Below are 18,968 nucleotides of genomic sequence, written 5' to 3'. Positions count from 1 at the left end.
ATCTGCCAATTAAAATGACAAAAAGACGTTTTCTTCCGGTTTTGCGTTTTCTTTCCGGAGCAGCTGCTCAAATTCGAAGCAGAGTGAATGCTAGTAAACTTAGCCGGCGACAAACTTAAAAATCAGCAATTCCAGTGTTTCTCTTCAATGATGTTGTGATCACTCTGAAGTGAAAACGGCTCCAGAGGACATATTTTGCGTTTATTTGGAATTCAACGGATAAGGAGGTAAGTTGAACTCGTGAGAAAGCACTAAATCATCAGTGTTCTTCGCATTCAGATTATCTCAGGTACTACCTTTTAATTTCCTCTGGTTATAATATACCTAAATAGAGTGGCTAGCATGCAGTATTAATTGGTTTCATTTGAAATAATATAACGTGTTAATAGCTTCTGTTATTGATAGACAGTAGTGTGAATTAGATGAGTGATTACTTCTGAGTTTCACACACATCAAAAGTTGTGATAAGGATGTTTAAAAAAAAAAAAAAGAAAAAAAAAGAAAGAAAAGCAACAGCAAAAACAACCCATCGACCGTGAATTACAGAACATATATGGGTGATTACTTCATATTTGTTACGAGTAGGCATGTGCCGGTATGATATTCTGACGGTATGATAACCTTAAGGCAAAATATCACGGTTTCACGATATTGCAATAGGGAATGGGACGTACTACGTCATTGTTTGGACGCGCCTCCATGCTGATAATATGCCTTACTTCCGGTCCGCCAAACTCAACGGGGATTGTAACGTGTGGTAGTGCTAAGCTAATTCCTTTGGTGTATTAGAAAGAAATTATGGGTGTGTATTGTTGTGTTACCGGGTGCAACAGCTTCTCCTACGACAAAAAAAGGGCGAGGAAAACTGGACTCACTTTTCACCGTTTTCCTGCATGGAGGACCAAATATCAGATCACGAAGGCACGACGGATGGCTGGGGCGCAGCGGTTCGTCGGAAAAGCATTTCTCTTGATCATATTTCTGCTGGAATGAGAGTGTGTTCCCGTCATCTCTACTCTTGTAAGTTGAACGATTTATCCGTTTTGGTTTCGATACGTTTTTTTTTTTTACCATTGTGTAAATCTGCCTCGGTAGCAATGCTAACCTACTACTCCTCCTCACCTACCTGTTGTGTTCCTAGGAAAACCTGCACATTAAATGCTGACAACACATCCCGATTGGTCACCATATCTCTTCTTGGGTTATTCTGAGGTCAAGCGCACCACATCGGCGCGTTATGAGAGGTTGGAAAGGCGAAGAGTGCACGCTGAAACTTCTGTTTGCTGTGCTCTTACAAACACGAGCCCAAGTGTTGTTGTGAAAAGTCAATAAAATATGAATACCAAAACATGACTTGAACAACTTCTTGACAAACTGTAACTGCTTGTTGTTTACTTCAGGTCTTCATAATAAACAGGTGTAAAAATGACAAAGTCAGGTGACTTAATGTTGTTATTCTATTTGGAATATGCATTGACAATTTTTGGACAGTGTTGTAGACAAGAACTGGGACTGATAAGTTGCAATAGATTTATTTCAAGTAATGCAATTTCTCCAATACGATATTTGAATTGACAGTTTAAAATCTTTAAATTAGTGCAAACAAGGCCCACCCTCTGACGGGGGCAGCAAATATTATATAATAAATTATAAGTAATACACAAATACAAGATTACAATAAACTTGTCTTTGTCAAAGCAGTTTAAAACACTATTTACTGGCCTTGGGTAAATTGCCAGACAGAATAAATATGTGCTTTAAAGTTCTTGCATTTCCATTTTAAGTATTGCAAGTACTAGTCTCCAACACAGTATTTGAACTGACAGTCTAAAATCCTTTTAGTACAAAATGGCCCACACTCTGGCAGGGGGCAGCAAATATTATAATAAATAATATAATACATTATAAAAAGCTATATACTGTATAAATATAAGATCACAACAAAACCTGTATTTTTCAAAGCAGTTAAAAAACATCCAGTGGCCTTAGGTAAATAAAGGTGTATAAATATGTACTTTACAGTTCTTGCATTTCTATTTTAGGTATTGCAACTTTTCCAACACTATTTGAATTGACAGTCTAAAGTCTACATTAGTGCAAACAAGAATATTATAAATTAAAAATAAAAATAGAATATATAAATTCATCATTACAATGAAACGTGTCTTTGTCCTAGTGGTTAAAAAAACCCCCACTTCACTGGCCTTAGTTAAATAGCCAGGCAGAATAAATATCTGCATTAAAGTTCTTGCATTTTCACAAGTTAAAAGCCCGCAGTTTATCGACAAGAAGGGCAGACCCTGATGGCGTCTGCTGCAGGGGCTTGTTTGAGTCCGACACAGGACAAATAGAACCACTCCATTGAACAAATTTTCTTTGTCAAATGATCCAAGAAGAGAGATGGTGACCAATCGGGATGTGTTGTCAGCAGGTTTACCTAGGAACACAACAGGTAGGTGAGTCGTAGTAGGCGAGCATTGCTACCGAGGCAGATTTACACAACGGTGTAAAAAAGCAAAAACGTATTGGAACCAAAAGTGGATAAATCGTTCAACTTACAAGAGTAGAGATGACAGGAACACACACTCATTCCAGCAGAAATATGATCATAAGAAATGCTTTTCCGATGAACCGCTGCAATCCAGCCATCCGTCGTACCTTCATGATCTGATATTTGGTCCTCCATGCAGGAAAACGGTGAAAAGTGAGTCCAGTTTTCCTCGCCCTTTTTTTTGTCGTAGGAGAAGCTGTTGCACCCGGTAACACAACAATACACACCCATAATTTCTTTCTAATACACCGAAGGAATTAGCTTAGCACTACCACACGTTACAATCCCTGTTGAGTTTGGCGGACCGGAAATAAAGCATATTATCAGCATGGAGGCGCGTCCAAACAATGACGTAGTACGTCCCATTCCCTATTGCAGTTTCAAAATGTGTTTCTTTGATAAATCTGGGTTAAAAAAATCCATTGAACAGGATTTTTATTTTTCAAAACATATTAGCAAATTGAAACAAGTTAAAAACAAATAAATAAATAAATAATGTAAATGAAATTAAAATAAATGCAGTCCTTTTGGTGAGCCTACACCCACAGCTCAACATTATTACCATCAGAACAAAAATGAATTATTTTCCATAAAGCATGTGTGTATGACTTGTATCTTGTTTAAATTGTGCACATACTCTCTTTCTCAACACAGACAGTTGCAAGAGAGAAAAAAACACATGTTTTACCACCACTAAACACGCTGGAGTTAACTCTCGTAGCTAGTGGAAACGTTCATGACGGTGTTTAGTAAGCTTTAAGTTTGTGGAAATGCGAAATCATATCAGAGGTATTTCCTCCTCGGCAGCCATCCTCCGCAAACTTGTTTGACATGTCGGTTGGCCCTCCTCCTCTAAGCCATGGCCGTCTGTAACTTTTCTGTAGCCGAACTATTCCCGTACCAGCGATTTCGTTTTCTTCGATGGGGAAAAATGTTCAGGAGTTTCACCTCCTCCAGCCATCGTGTAGCACAGCTGACTCACTGACACTGAGCAACAACCGGTGGTGGAGGGTTGAGCCTTACAGCTGCAAGTGAGCGATTTCTCCTTGCATTTTGGGACATAAAAAATATCCAATACCTTAGGGACGGTATGATTGCAGTTTTGAAACCTTGACGTTTTCATACCACGGTATACCTTTAAACCGGTTTGTGGCGCATGTTTAGTGACCAGTGTTGGGCACGTTACTTTAAAAAAGTAATTAGTTATAGTTACTCGTTACCTCTTCCAAAAAGTAACTGAGTTAGTAACTGAATTACTCTATAGTAAAAGTAACTAGTTACCAGGGAAAGTACTGTAACTATTTCCGTTACTTTAAAAAGAAGTTGTAGTATGTCAAAGAATTTGAAATTTTCTGAGCAGTATTCGAGTCAGTTGAATAGAGAAGAACAGACAGGTAGTTGTGTTATAGAACCTTGTAATATTTATTGCACCTTACCAGCAACAGATTTATCCTACACTTAAAGTGCAACAAAAATAAACAGATTTGAATTGATTACCACAGATGTCGACAAAAGCTTTGCCCCGGGACATAAATTACACTTTACATGCACGGTCTTTCCTTTAATTTCGACCAACTTGAAATAGTGTTTATATCTCCACCTCGTAAAGGACAAATTTTCCTCTGAATGCTCTGCCATTATATCCCTCGGCATCTGTTTTGCGTGTGTGTATTTGCCGCACGCGCTGTTCCGGTTTGTGTGTGAAAACACCGGCTCTCAAGTTTGTTTAAAAAAACAACAACAACAAAAGCAAAAACAAAAAACTTTATTAACAACGAATGCACGTGCGCTATTAGGCTTGAGCGTTTATGTCACAGAATGGGGGATCACGTGAGATTTGACAACAACGCAGCCATATTTAAGCAAGTCTGGCTCGCGGGACATTAAACTTTAACTTGCCAGTTCGATAAAGAGTCAAACTCGTTACTAAGGCGAAGAACAGATATGTGATCAAACTTAAGGATGTGAACAATGTTGAACCTTATGAGCAAGCCGAAGACAAATGGAGTAAAGATGTTGATGGGCTTCCACAATTACGCAAAATGGACATTCTGCTGTATTTATTGTTTGGTGTATGTTATTAAACTCATCAGCGATTCCGAAATTACAAATCGCTACAAAGCTACGAACAGTTTTGCTGCGGATGGATGCAGGACCTGCACATTATGACCGTATCAAACGACAACTCCATCGTTCTTGCAAAGGTAGGCTATGTGTGGTTACTATTTTCATTGCCACAAACCTGAACGCACCCCAAGTCTTGGATGGCAAATAAACAGAGCAGAGTAGACTCGCTATAGCTGGTAGTTTCTTCAATTTATTCAAAGTAAGTAACGCACCGCTTTTGACCGTCAGTAACGGTAACGGCGGAAAAATAATTAGTTGGATTACTCCGTTACTGAAAAAGATAACGCCGTTATGTAACGGCGTTATTTATTACGCCGTTATTCCCAACACTGTTAGTCACTATTTGAAATATTTTTCATAATCTTAGTTTGGACCACCTTCTTCCACAGCACAAGGTGATGGAACCAGAACTCTTGACCGAGGTCCCCGCTGCATTGAAACGTCTCGCCAAGATGGTAGTGAGGGGGTTTTATGGGGTGGAGCACGCCTTGGCCTTGGATGTGCTCATTCGCAACCCATGCGTCCGTGAGGAAGATATGCTGGAGCTGCTCAAGTTTGACCGGAAACAACTGCGCTCTGTACTCAACACATTAAAAGCTGATAAGTTTGTCAAGTGTCGTATGAGAGTAGAGACGGCACCGGATGGAAAGACAACGCGACATAACTACTACTTCATCAATTACAGGTGATTTATGGTTCATGATCGTGCCTTACTCATCATATATATTATCTTTAACACTAATTGAAAATCGTCGCTCTCCATTAAAATGTATGGAAAAGCCATAAATCTGTTCTAAATTTCTAATTTCAATGTGTTTTAAAATAAGGAAAACAGAAAATTTCATCAACTAATTGAGTGCATAGCATGTAGCTCAAAGTCAGGCCACATCATCAGTGGCTAAAAAGCCGTTTGTATTTCACGTTAAAAATGTCTATTCATCCATGACAGAGTCCTGGTGAATGTGGTCAAGTATAAACTGGATCACATGAGACGACGTATAGAGACTGATGAACGAGATTCCACCAACCGTGCCTCATTCCGATGTCCCTGCTGCTTTTCTACTTTTACTGATCTCGAAGCCAATCAGTTATTTGACCCCACGACAGGTAAGATTATAAAGTGACATCATTCAAGTAGGTAACTTTCATTTGGTCTAGGGGTGCACGATATCCATTTTTTGAAACCGATACCGATATCAATAACTTCCTGCTCCTCAAGGCCGATACCGATACGATAAACGATAATATATATATAATTTTTTAATGTATATCAATCAGTCAATATCATTGACGATGCCTCCCCTGAACAATGAGCACTGATCTAAAACAGAAACCCAAGAGGTATTGTGCTTTGTCAGCAGATAAAACATTTGGTGCAACAGGAGAGGAGACTTTTGTCGTCTTGGTCTATGAAACAACTTTCTTAACCTGGCAATTACAGAACAGCAAGCCTATCAATAACCAAAAGGCCTCTCAATGACTTCTACACGTAACTCTGTAAAATACAAACATTTGCTAATTGCCTAGTAAGGTTTATAACTCAGTGAAGGAAAAATACGGCCTCTAGAACAGTAACAAGCCTTTGCATACTGGCAAAACAGAAGTGGAAACAAATGCAAATCCCAATCCGACACCAAAAATATTATTAATAGGCCCGATAACATGTATTGTTATTGGGTATATTGGGATGACGTCATAATTCCTATTATCGGACCGATAATTATCGTGCACCTCTAATTTGGTCATCTTTGTTTTTACTCTATGTACAGCTTGTCACTTATACACTACATAACCAATTGTAGAGGTGGGAGATTTATTTGTTTATTTGTGAGAATTAAAATGGTGTTGCACTTTACTCCCCACTGCAAGACGATATTGACTAGACCTGCACAATATATCATTTGAACATTGCCATCGCAATGTGCGCATGCGCAATAGTCCCGTGGGATTGTTTTATTTTTATTTATATATTTTTAAATGGTAACTTTTGTTTTTCTTCATAAAAGCAGCAAAAAAAGCAACCTTTTATTAACACCAGTCTTCCTCATTCACATATAAACCCCCTTAGCCTGGAATAAACGGTATTACAGTGGGGAGAACAAGTATTTGATACACTGCCGATTTTGCTGGTTTTCCCACTTGCAAGCCATGTAGAGGTCTGTAATTTGTATCATAAGTTCTCTTCAACTGTGAGGGACGGAATCTAATACAAAAAAACATAAAATCACAGTGTATGATTTTTAAATAATTGCATTTAATTGCATGAAATAAGTATTTGATACATCACAAAAATCAAACTTAATATTTGGTACCGAAACCTTTGTTTGCTATTACAGATACCAAACGTTTCCTGTAGTCCTTGACAAGGTTTGCACACACTACAGCAGGGATTTTTGCCCACTCCTCCATGCAGATCTTCTCCAGAGCCTTCAGGTTTCGGGGCTGCTGCCGGGCAACACAGACATTCAGCTCCCTCCATAGATTTTCTATCGGGTTCAGATCTGGTGACTGGCTAGGCCACTCCAGGACCTTAAGATGCTTCTTACGGAGCCACTCATTAGTTGCCTTGGCTGTGTGCTTTGGGTCGTTGTCATGCTGGAAGACCCAGCCACGACCCATCTTCAGGGCTCTCACTGAAGGAAGGAGGTTGTCAGCCAAGATCTGGCGATACATAGCCCCATCCATCCTCCCCTCAATACAGTGCAGTCGTCCTGTACCCTTGACAGAGAAGCAGCCCCAAAAAATGATGTTTCCTCCTCCATGTTTCACGGTTGGGATGGTGTTATTGGGGTTGTACTCATCCTTCTTTTTCCTCCAAACATGACGAGCCGAGTTTAGACCAAAAAGTTCAATTTTGGTGTCATCTGACCACATGACCTTCTCCCATTGCTCCTCTGGATCATCCAGATGGTCAGTGGCAAACTTCAGACGTGTCTGGACATGCACTGGCTTCAGCAGCGGGACCTTGCGTGCGCTGTAGGATTTTAATCCATGACGGCGTAATGTGTTTCCGATGGTTTTCTTCGAGACTGTGGTTCCAGCTCTCTTCAGGTCATTGACCAGGTCCTGCCTTGTAGTTCTGGGCTGATCCCTCACCTTCCTCATGATCAGTGATGCCCCACGAGGGGAGATCTTTCATGGAGCCCAAGAACGAGGCAGATTGACCGTCAACTTGAACTTCTTCCATTTTCTAATAATCGCTCCAACAGTTGTTACCTTCTCACCAAGCTGCTTGCTTATTTTCCTGTAGCCCATCCCAGCCTTGTGCAGGTCTATTATTTTATCCCTGATGTCCTTACACAGCTCTTTGGTCTTGGCCATTGTGGAGAGGTTGGAGTTTGTTTGTTTGAGCATGTGAACAGGTGTCTTTTATACAGGTAACAAGTTCAAACAGGTGCAGTTACTTCCGGTAATGAGTGGAGAACAGGAGGGGTTCTTAAAAAAGAATTAAGAGCCGAAATATTTACTAGTTGGTAATGTATCAAATACTTATTTCATGCTGTTAAATACAAATTTATTATTTAAAAAATTATACAATGTGATTTTCTGGATTTTTGTATTAGATTCCGTCCCTCACAGTTGAAGAGAACTTATGATACAAATTACAGACCTCTACATGGCTTGCAAGTGGGAAAACCAGCAAAATCGGCAGTGTATCAAATACTTGTTCTCCCCACTGTATATGATTACGAGGGATGTCCCGATCGCATATTTTTGTACCCGAGTCTGAGTCACCTGATTTTGAGCATCTGCCGATACCTTTGACGCTCACATTGCCGCGAACAGCCTCTCAGTTACACAATGAATGAGTTGCCACAGCACAATTCAGACTTTGTACAAAGCTTAACGATAATTAACACATTTGTGCCTTTGATCGTAGAGCTACCGAGGCGTCCGTGGCCAGATCAAAGCTACAAACCTGTCAATCATCGTGAACTTTGAGTACCAAACGCTGCACTGGTGACCAAGAAAAACAATTTGGTTGCACTGCTTAGCAGCAGATCCTTTTAACCCGATACCGATCCTCTAAAAAAATCATGCGATCGGCCAAATTTCCCATCATGAGATCGGATCGGGACATCTCTGATACCTACAATGTGGTCATAGTGATCCACCAAAGTATTCCCAAATGGAGCGATTCAAGTTATCTAGTGAAAATTCTTCTAGTTTTAATATGGCAATATATAGCAAACCCCCAAACAGTTTTTTTTTGAAATATCGTTCAGCCCTAATATTGACCGACAGCAAAATATGCCTTGTACAATATCTAATTAATTTTCCTCTCCACAAATGACTGTGGTTTGAATGTACAGTTTTTAAAGTTTTCTCTTTTAATTTTCACTTTGGCTTAGAAATATAATGTATGGTAAATGTCATAAAAATGTGTGACTTGTTATCCTGATTTTGTTATGCAGGAACATTTTCTATAAATTGGGTGTAGTCCCAATTGTGCTATTTAATACCCAGCTTTAATACTGCTTTGATCGGCTACTCAGTTACAACGTGAAACAGCAAAATCTGGCAATTTCAATAAAATCAACACGTCAGCACTCTGCGTATGATAGCGAGCACTCGAGCTTAGGTAATTTTATACTTGTAACGGCTGTAATTAATTTGCAGGCTATAAGTGTAATATAAGTGAGAGGCTTGTGGAACCAATGTACAGTAGGACTAGTGTTACATTTATTTTAGGGGGGGGGGGGGCTGATGGAGGACTAGCTACTGCGAGTTTCCATTTAATGAAGTAAAATGTGAAATGAAGGTTTTGTCTTATTGTACACAGTAGGGTTGTTCCGATCATGTTTTTTTGCTCCCGATCCGATCCCGATCGTTTTAGTTTTAGTATCTGCCGATCCCGATATTTCCCGATCTGATTGCTTTTTTTTTTTGCTTCCGATTCAATTCCAATCATTCCCGATAATTTTTCCCGATCATATACATTTTGGCTATGCATTAAGAAAAAAATGAATAAAATTCGGACGAATATATACATTCAACATACAGTACATAAGTACTGTATTTGTTTATTATGACAATAAATTCTCAAGATGGCATTTACATTATTAACATTCTTTCTGTGAGAGGGATCCACCGATAGAAAGACTTGTAATTCTTAAAGGACAAATGTGACTTTGTATATTGTGACTAAATATTGCCATCTAGTGGATTTTTATGAGCTTTCAGTAAATGATAATTCAGCCATTTAACTTCTGCCCAAATGCATGATGGGAAGTGCAACCATGACTGTGCGTAATGGTACCAATTGATATATCTTCTCAGCGTTGGGAAATAAATTAGGGTGTTAAAAAAAAGATCAACTACTACCTTTCTTCCCCACATTGCTTCCCACGATATTTCTGATCGTTGAGAGAGGGAATGTAAGGCTTTAGCCAATTAAAAAAAGGCTTCAAAGACTGCCAAAATTCTCTCTACTCATTTTACGTTGCCCTTTAGTTCTATGTATATGTAATACGGTGCCATTATAGATTGAACGCAACAATGCGTGAGTGGGTAGTGCAGCGCATGCGTTAATTTCGTTAAATATTTTAATGTTATTACCGCTGTTGACGCGATAAATTTGACAGCCCCACTTTAAGCCAAAACTAAAGACTGGATGAGTGTAAGACATTTAGCCTATAACGTTAAATACAATTAGAAAACGATTTACTTAAAAAAAAAAAAAAAAAAAAAATATATATATATATATATATAATTAAAAAAGGCATGTCCGATATTTTTTTGCTGATTCCGATACTTTGAAAATGACGATTGATCGGGACATCTTTAGTACACAGCATTTACTGATGCTTTCAACCACAGTCCCTCATCCTTGATTGTTAAATATCAGTGATTCTGATCAATGAAGTGAAAATGTCACATTGTCTGGACGGTTTTGAGTCTTTTGACAATGTGACGTATTTGTATTTGTGAAGTATTACAAAGTTGGTAGATAATCATTACAGGTTCAGCCAATAACTCTGATGCAGATACATTGCTCATTTGCATTAAGAATTATTGCATTAACGTCTTACTTTGCATGTTTCACAGAGTTTAAAAGTTTTTTTTTCCCCATTCATTTTTTTTTTTTTTTTTTAAAGTAGTTTTTTAGTGTGAATGGCTTTTGCGGGTGTGTTCGACACGAACAGCAACACACAAAGTAGACATGGGGATTGTGCTAATGCTGGAACAGTTCCCATTATTGACAGTGAAATCAGCACGGGAAGCAGATGGCCTCTTACAGGAAGCAGAGGATGTGTACACAAGGTCCCAAACCCCTTAGCCGCGCAGTGCAGTGTTCAGAGCATCCCCCTTGAGGAAAAAAGATGCACAGTGGAATAAATTACAGTATTTGAGTCTGCGTTGTCATTAAAGTGGAACGCATAGAGCATCCACTTTTTATTTTTTTTCTAACAAGCCAATCTCTGATACTCTTAAAATTGGGACACATGCATACAAACTATTGTTGTTTCACGGCATTTCACTTCATTTATTGATGTGGGGTGCAGAGCCAAATAGATGAGAATTGTGTTGATGCGTGGTGGTTGGACCATGACCATTTGGACATTTATGGCTGTCAGTGGATTTATTAATGACGTGACAGTTCACAAAAACAGCAGGATGAATTCTGAACAGTTTTGCAGTCATGTTATTTGCTCGTATTCAGCCAAATGCTCATTGAATGACGTGCCTCAGTGCAGATGGGCAATGAGTGGAAACATACTGTGCAAAAGTTTTTTTAAAGCAAAAAAAGTGGAATTTTGTTAAAAGGCTTAGTCTGTCACCTGACCTGAATCCGAACGAGCATGCATTGAATTTTCTTAATACAAAATTGAAAGAAATTCAGATTGTAATTGACCAAAAAGGATTTCCAACTATTCAAAAGTGTAAGTTTGATTAATGACAGATTGTTAGTATTTCCTACTACCGTAATTTTCGCACTTTAAGGCGCACCTGACTACAAGCCGCCACCCATCAAATTTGACACGAAAACGGCAATTGTTCATAGATAGGTTGCGCTGGACCATAAGCCACTGCTGTCATTATTGTATTATAGGATATTTAAACCAAAAGATATTAACCGGTAACACTTTATTTGACAGCGGCATCATAAGACTATCAAATGAACCTCCATGAAGCTTTGAACCAATTGGATGCAAAGATCCATTGCTTCAATAATAAGCTTCATTTGGCCATTACTGCTCCTTTGGGGGAGACAGTCAACCCTGCTGCGACTTGCTGTCAACACTGTTGTAGTCCAACATGCCTCCGAGCATGCATTGCTGCGCTACAGATGCAAATAACAAACAAAATTCATGTTCTTTGCTAATTATTTCTTCAGTTATTGTTGTAGTTGTTTCATTACTTGCTAATTAAGGAATTTGGTAACACTTTATTTGACAGAGGGACCATAAGACATGACATGACACTGCCATGAGCATTAATGAATGCTTATGACAGACATCATTTCGTGTCATCCGGAAAATGATCTCACTTTTGAATGGATGTAAAAGATCCGAGCTGGTCATAAAAGGAGTTAGTGACATAAATTGCCAAATGACACTTAACGACACCTGTCATAAGCATTCATTAATGCCCATGATAATGTCATGTCATAAATTATCTATCAATCAATCAATCAATCAATCAATCAATCAATCAATCAATCAATCAATCAATCAATCAATCAAATTTATTTATATAGCCCTTTACAAAACCCGAAAGGCCCTCAAAGTGCTTTACAACAAAACATGGCTCAAAATAAATAAAAGGCAGGAAAATATTATACAATGACATTTAAAAAATAAAATAAAACAAAGACAGTGCATCGCAATAAAAGTCCAGCAAGTAAAACAATAAAACCGATAAAATCGAAAAACATTAAAAAAGCCCTTAAGCTAATTAAACCAGGCTATCCTAATCTTTGTAAAAGGCGAGTCTAAAAAGGTGTGGTTTTAGCCGAGACTTAAAAAGACCTACATCCGTGGTGGTGCGGATTTCGGGGAGAAGGCTATTCCACAGCCTGGGGGCAGCAACCGCAAAGGATCGGTCTCCCCACTGTTTAAGTTTTGACCTCGGAACATCTAAAAGAAGCTGGCCGGTCGAGCGAAGAGTCCTGCCAGAGTTACGAAAAGGTAAAATTTCCGATAAATAAGATGGAGCCTGGCCATTAATAGAATTAAAAACAAACAGTAAAGTTTGAAATCAATTCTAAAATGGACTGGAAGCCAGTGGAGTGATGATAGCACGGGGGTAATATGCTCACGTCTAGGTGTACCTGTTAAAAATCAAGCAGCAGCATTTTGAACAAGTTGCAGCCGAGAAATCGAGGACTTGGGTAGGCCAACATAAAGTGTATTGGAGTAGTCCAGCCTTGAACTTATAAAAGCGTGAATTGCTTTTTCAAGGTCGTGGCGACTAAGAAAAGGCTTCACTTTGGCCAAGCGACGGAGCTGGAAAAAACTTGCTCTTACAACAGAACTAATCTGTTTTTCAAAGTTAAGTCTGCTATCGAATATCACTCCGAGATTTTTAAAGTGTGTCTTAAAAATGTCAGCTGGAGCGCCAGAGTTTGGCTCAAGGGCTTTCATCATGGAAGGTGTGCCAAAAGTAATAAATTCAGTTTTGCTCTCGTTAAGGTGTAAAAAGTTTTGTGCAAGCCACTGCTTCACATCAGATATGCACTCCATCAATTTAGCGAGAGCAGTTTTTTTGTTAGGTCTCAGGGGCAGATAAAGCTGCAGGTCATCAGCATAAAAATGAAAAGCGATATTATGTTTTTTTATAATTGATCCTAAAGGTAGGAGATAAAGCGCAAAAAGAACAGGCCCTAAAATAGAGCCTTGCGGTACCCCGCAAGACAGAGAAGTTTGTGAGGAGGAAAATTCCCCAATCATTACCGAGAATGTTCTATGTTGTGGGTACGATTTAAACCATTTTAAAGCGTTACCAAGGATACCTATGACATATTCTAAACGAGATACAAGGACTGAATGGTCACCTGTATCGAATGCTGCTGTGAGGTCCAGTAAAACAAGGATAGCCGGGTTTCCATTATCTACAGAAAGGGCAATGTCGTTATGTACTTTTAACAATGCTAACTCAGTGCTGTGTCTGGACCTGAAACCTGATTGGAACTTGCCAAGGGTGGAATTTGTCTCTAAGAAGGTTTGCAATTGAATAAAAACAACTTTTTCTAAAACTTTGGAAAGGAAAGACAAGCGGGAGACGGGTCTAAAATTGGACAGCGCAGAGGAGTCGAGATGGGTTTTTTTAAGAAGGGGTCTGACTACAGCCTGTTTGAAGGCAGCTGGGACAGAACCGGAACTGAGAGAGGTGTTTATGAGAGACAGCAGACTTGATCCAAGGCAACTAAAGACTTCCTTCAGAAGCATAGTTGGTATTACATCTAATGGACAGTTAGTGGGTTTCATGCCACTAAGTCGGTGAGAGATGACAGTGAAATATGATCAAATTGCTCAAAGGCATTGAGCAGTTCTGAAGGACGTACGTTATCGGATGAGAAACCAGAGTTGCGGACATTTTGCCTTACTGAAGGCAAAAGTATGACGGTCTTATGGCAGTCTTATGACACCGCTGCCAAATAAAGTGTTAAGTATTAACCCAAATAAATCATCAAATAAGCCACACTGGACTATAAGCAGCAGGATTCAAAATGAAGGAACAAAGTAGTTGTTTATAGTCAGAAAATTACTATTTTTCGTCCCTTAAAATGTGAAATCATATAAATTGTTGTAACACCTGCACTATTTAAGTCATTTGAACATATATATCTTTGTATTACAGCTGAAAGCCTTCATTTCAATCACATTTTGTTTGTTTCACTTAAAATATATTGTAATGATGTTTGGAGTCCGTGTAAAGGGCCAAATATTTATAAACCTGACTAACAAAAACTGCTCTGAGTGCTTTGTTTTATCTTGGCATGCGGTTCATGACACAAAGATACTCTTTGAGAAAAGGCACAATTTGTACTGACAATAATTAATCGATGAAAATCAACTTTTGACAAAGAATATTATTTTGGAAAGCGATTAAATAAAATGTTTTAGGGCAGGGGTGAGGGATTTCATGATTCCTAGTCAACTCTTATAAGGGTCTTCACACAGGTACATTCCGTTGCACGTTCTGTCAAACGGAAGTGGAAGAAGATGAATCTGTGTGTCCTGATGCCAGGACACTGGTGGCACGATTTAACGAACAGATAGAGCCCATCTATGTGCTACTCCGCGAGACCGAGGATGTGAACTTGTCTCACGATCTGCTGGAGCCCGAACCCACAGAGATCCCTGCTCTCAAGCAGAGGTCAGTTTCTGCCACCGCAATCGTGATTTGGACCATCAAGTCCGGAAGATATGACTTGGCAGCAGAAAGCCACTAACGTGGATCTTTCTTCTAGCCGTGAACGCAACGCGGCGGCTGCGGCTAACGCTGTGAGCGGACCACACCGAGAAGCCTGGTCCAACAAAGGCTCATCCTACGCTGACCTCTACACCCAAAATGTTGTCATCAATATGGAGGCACAGGGTGACCTGCAGAAGCAAGCGAGTGAGGGCACGGCATCCAAGGAGAGGCCTGTCTGGTTAACACAGAGTACTGTGCAGGGCGCTTACACAGAGTCGGACTTGCTGAAAAACCGTAAGTGTGCTTTTTCTTACTCCTCTTAAGCTTTTTTCTTTACATTGTCAGACTTAAGCAATTAATATACAATAGAGCTGTTGGCTTGTTTTTATACAATGGCAACTAGCATTGTGTAGTAGCGTTAAACCAACAGTCGCTCAATTAGTGAAATGTATTTTAGTACACAATTTGTGTAATTTTCTTTTTCTTCACTGTTTACCTCAGTTGGAGTTTAATAAACCATGTAAAATCCATCCAAATTTCATCATATTTCAGGGATTGTTCAAAATCTACTAAACTAGTCAATTTGCGTATGGTCAATTAAATATGACACGGGTGCTCACTGGGATTGATCTACACTCACGGTGACTCACCAGCCACTTTATTAGGTACAACATGCTAGTAACAGGTTGGATCCCCTCTTGCCTTCAGAACCGCCTCAATTCTTCGTGTCATAGATTCAACAAGGTGCTGGAAGCAATCCTCTGAGAGTTTGGTCCATATTGACATGATGGCATCACACAGATGGTGCAGATTTGTCGGCTGCACATCCATGCATCCATGATGCGAATCTCCCGTTCCACCACATCCCAAAGATGCTCTATTGGATTGGGATCTGGTGACTGTGGAGGCCATTTGAGTTCAGTGACCTCATTGTCATGTTCAAGAAACCAGTCTGAGATGATTCCAGCTTTATGACATGGCGCATTATCCTGCTGAAAGTAGCCATCAGAAGTTGGGTACATTGTGGTCATAAAGGGATGGACATGGTCAGCAACAATACTCAGGTAGGGTGTGGCGTTCCACCGATGCTCAATTGGTACCAAGGGGCCCAAAGAGTGTCAAGAAAATATTCCCTACACCATTACACCACCACCACCAGCCTGAACCTTTAATACAAGGCAGGATGGATCCATGCTTTCATGTTGTTGAGACCAAATTCTGAGCCTACCATCCGAATGTCGCAGCAGAAATCGAGACTCATCAGACCAGGCAACGTTTTTCCAATCTTCTATTGTCCAATTTCGAAGAGCTTGTGCAAATTGTAGTCTCAGTTTCCTGGTCTTAGCTGAAAGGAGTGGCACCCGGCGTGGTCTTCTGCTGCTGTAGCCCATCTGCCTCAAAGTTCGACATACTGTGCGTTCAGAGATGCTCTTCTGCCTACCTTGGTTGTAATGGGTGGTTATTTGAGGCACTGTTGCCTTTCTATCAGCTCGAACCAGTCTGGCCATTCTCCTCTGACCTCTGGCATCATCAAGGCATTTCCGCCAACAGAACTGCCGCTCACTGGATATTTTTTTTTCCGGACCATTCTCTGTAAACCGTAGAGATGATTGTGCTTGGAAATCCCAGTATATCAGCAGTTTCTGAAATACTCAGACCAGCCCTTCTGGCACCAACAACCATGCCACGTTCAAACTCACTCATATCACCTTTCTTCTCCATACTGATGCTCGGTTTGAACTGCAGGAGATTGTTTTAAACCATGTCTACATGCCTAAATGCACTGAGTTGCCGCCATGTGATTGGCTGATTAGAAAAGTGTTACAGGCAGTTGGACAGGTGTACCTAATAAATTGGCCGGTGAGTGTATATCATATATATTTTTTTAAAATTAAAAAATCATGAAATCACCCAGCCCTAATGTATGACTAGCTATTAATTGGTTTAACTAATGCACAAGTTTTCCTTCTCGCCATTTTGCTAACGATGTCGTAGTAAGGGTTATGACCTTTAATTTATCAGGGGCATTTTTGGTGTATAGTATAAAAGTAGTGCTTTACTGGTATCTTTTAGCAATTATAGATAAGCCCACACTTTTTTTACTTGACATCGTAAAGTATTATACATTATTTTATTGCTCATCTTGTATATAATTTAATGTCAGAGTTTCTCATTAATGTAGCCATCTTAGCCATTCTCTGGTCATAGAAGGTTATCGCATTCGGTCAATGACTTTCACTGAGTTATCTTAGCAGCTGACATTTTTCAATAGCTGAGGGCACGTCGCAATCAGAGAATTTCTTTTGAATCATAATTGCTTAATTTGAAATATTTGTTGGATTGTTTGATTTATGAATGAGCAAGCTTTGCTCGTAAATGTTTCTTTGTTTTCAGAAATACTTTAATTTGTCACTAGGAACGTCAAATCCATTTGGACTAGCAAGCTGCAGTGAATTAACGAATGTGCATTCACTGCAAACCCTCCCTGTTCAAATGAATAGGATGTCTATCATTGTCAATGTCAGTTTTTGAGTCGCAAGTCACTTCCGAGAAATGAATATTCTTGGCGTAAGTGTTTATTTAATTTTCACAGGTGGAGACACTGTAGCCGGCATCCAAGATGGAGCAGGTCACCCTGGAGCTGGCCAGTCCGAAGAAAACGAGGAGGTAATGCGGGCCTTGCTCATCCACGAGAAGCGAGCTGTAGCGGGGCCAGGTGGAGGCGGAGCAAACGCCGCCTCCAGGGGACTGGCGTCCGCCGCTACCAATGCTAGCGACTCAGAGAGCGACACCAGTGAATCCGACGACGAGGCGCCCACTGCCCCTCCTCCTCATGTAGCCACCGCCGCTCCTCGGCGAGTTGCGGAGGATGAAGAGGAGGATGATGATGACTTTGAGGAGGTGGGAGATGAGCCCACGGTGATGGTGGGAGGCCGGCCGTTCTCTTACGGTGAAGTGAGCCAGAGGCCGGAGCTTGTCGAACAGATGTCTGCGCAGGAAAAGGAAGCCTACATTGAAATGGGGCAAAAACTCTTCCAAGAGATGTACTTTTGAGCACACATGCATACATATTTTGTACAAACTTAACAAGATGCTGCTTCCCAAATCAATCCATTCATTAGCACAGTGAATGATCCAAGTGGGCACATATGCTTTGTCAGTGTGCCTCAAAGGTCACTCAGCGTATAGTATTCATTCCGAAGTATGTTGTAGATTCTGCAAGCCAGCTATGCATTTTGTGCCAATGTTTTTCCTCGGCTGTTATTTCAACAGGCGTCTTTTTTTTTGTTGGTATTAATACAGCTGTTTAATTTGAGACATATATGTCCAAATCTATCATTCATGCTACCTTGAGGGATTCTGAGCAACTTGCTCAAAGGCTCAATTAATTGCTCAATAAAAAGAGCAATGCGTTGTGACATTTCAGTTTTCTAAAAATAAAAATTTGTTTTGAATTGTACAAGACTCGCATTGAGTCAGCCGTGTCTCGACTCATCTTGTTATGCTTTCATTTCAACTGCTTTAATTTTCCTAGTCCCAGTCACTGTAAATGTCAATGCAGTTGGACTAAAAAGCTGAGGGCTAACACCATTTTAAAATGGCTATGTGTAAGGGACAAATGCTTCTGCTGCCCTTTCCTCAAGGCTAGACCAGGGATATTGAGAAAAAGGAACTGCTTGTCTCTAGTGACACAGCCTCTGTGAGTCGACAGCATATTATTATTAACCACTGGGGTTGGAGCCAGCAACATGGATTTGCACGTATTATATACAGGTGGGCAAATAAGTATTTAGTCAACCACTAATTGTGCAAGTTCTCCTACTTGAAAATATTAGAGAGGCCTGTAATTGTCAACATGGTAACCCTCAACCATGAGAGACAGAATGTGGGAAAAAAACAGAAAATCACATTGTTTGATATTTTAAAG

General features: G+C 39.9%; 1 protein-coding gene across 1 annotated transcript; it reads left to right on the top strand.

The window, feature by feature from the left end:
• Positions 1-42: 42 nt before the first annotated feature.
• LOC130926798 (general transcription factor IIE subunit 1-like) lies at positions 43-18,492 on the top strand. Its single transcript, XM_057852033.1, has 6 exons — positions 43-227; positions 5,068-5,363; positions 5,628-5,785; positions 14,806-15,001; positions 15,096-15,334; positions 17,634-18,492. The coding sequence occupies exons 2-6, from the start codon at positions 5,077-5,079 to the stop codon at positions 18,092-18,094; spliced, it is 1,341 nt and encodes a 446-aa protein (XP_057708016.1). The 5' UTR covers positions 43-227; positions 5,068-5,076; the 3' UTR covers positions 18,095-18,492.
• The last annotated feature ends 476 nt before the right edge of the window (positions 18,493-18,968 follow it).

The sequence above is a fragment of the Corythoichthys intestinalis genome, chromosome 12 (genome assembly GCF_030265065.1).
Source record: "Corythoichthys intestinalis isolate RoL2023-P3 chromosome 12, ASM3026506v1, whole genome shotgun sequence".
NCBI lineage: Eukaryota > Metazoa > Chordata > Actinopteri > Syngnathiformes > Syngnathidae > Corythoichthys > Corythoichthys intestinalis.
This window is presented reverse-complemented; position numbering and strand designations above follow the sequence as displayed.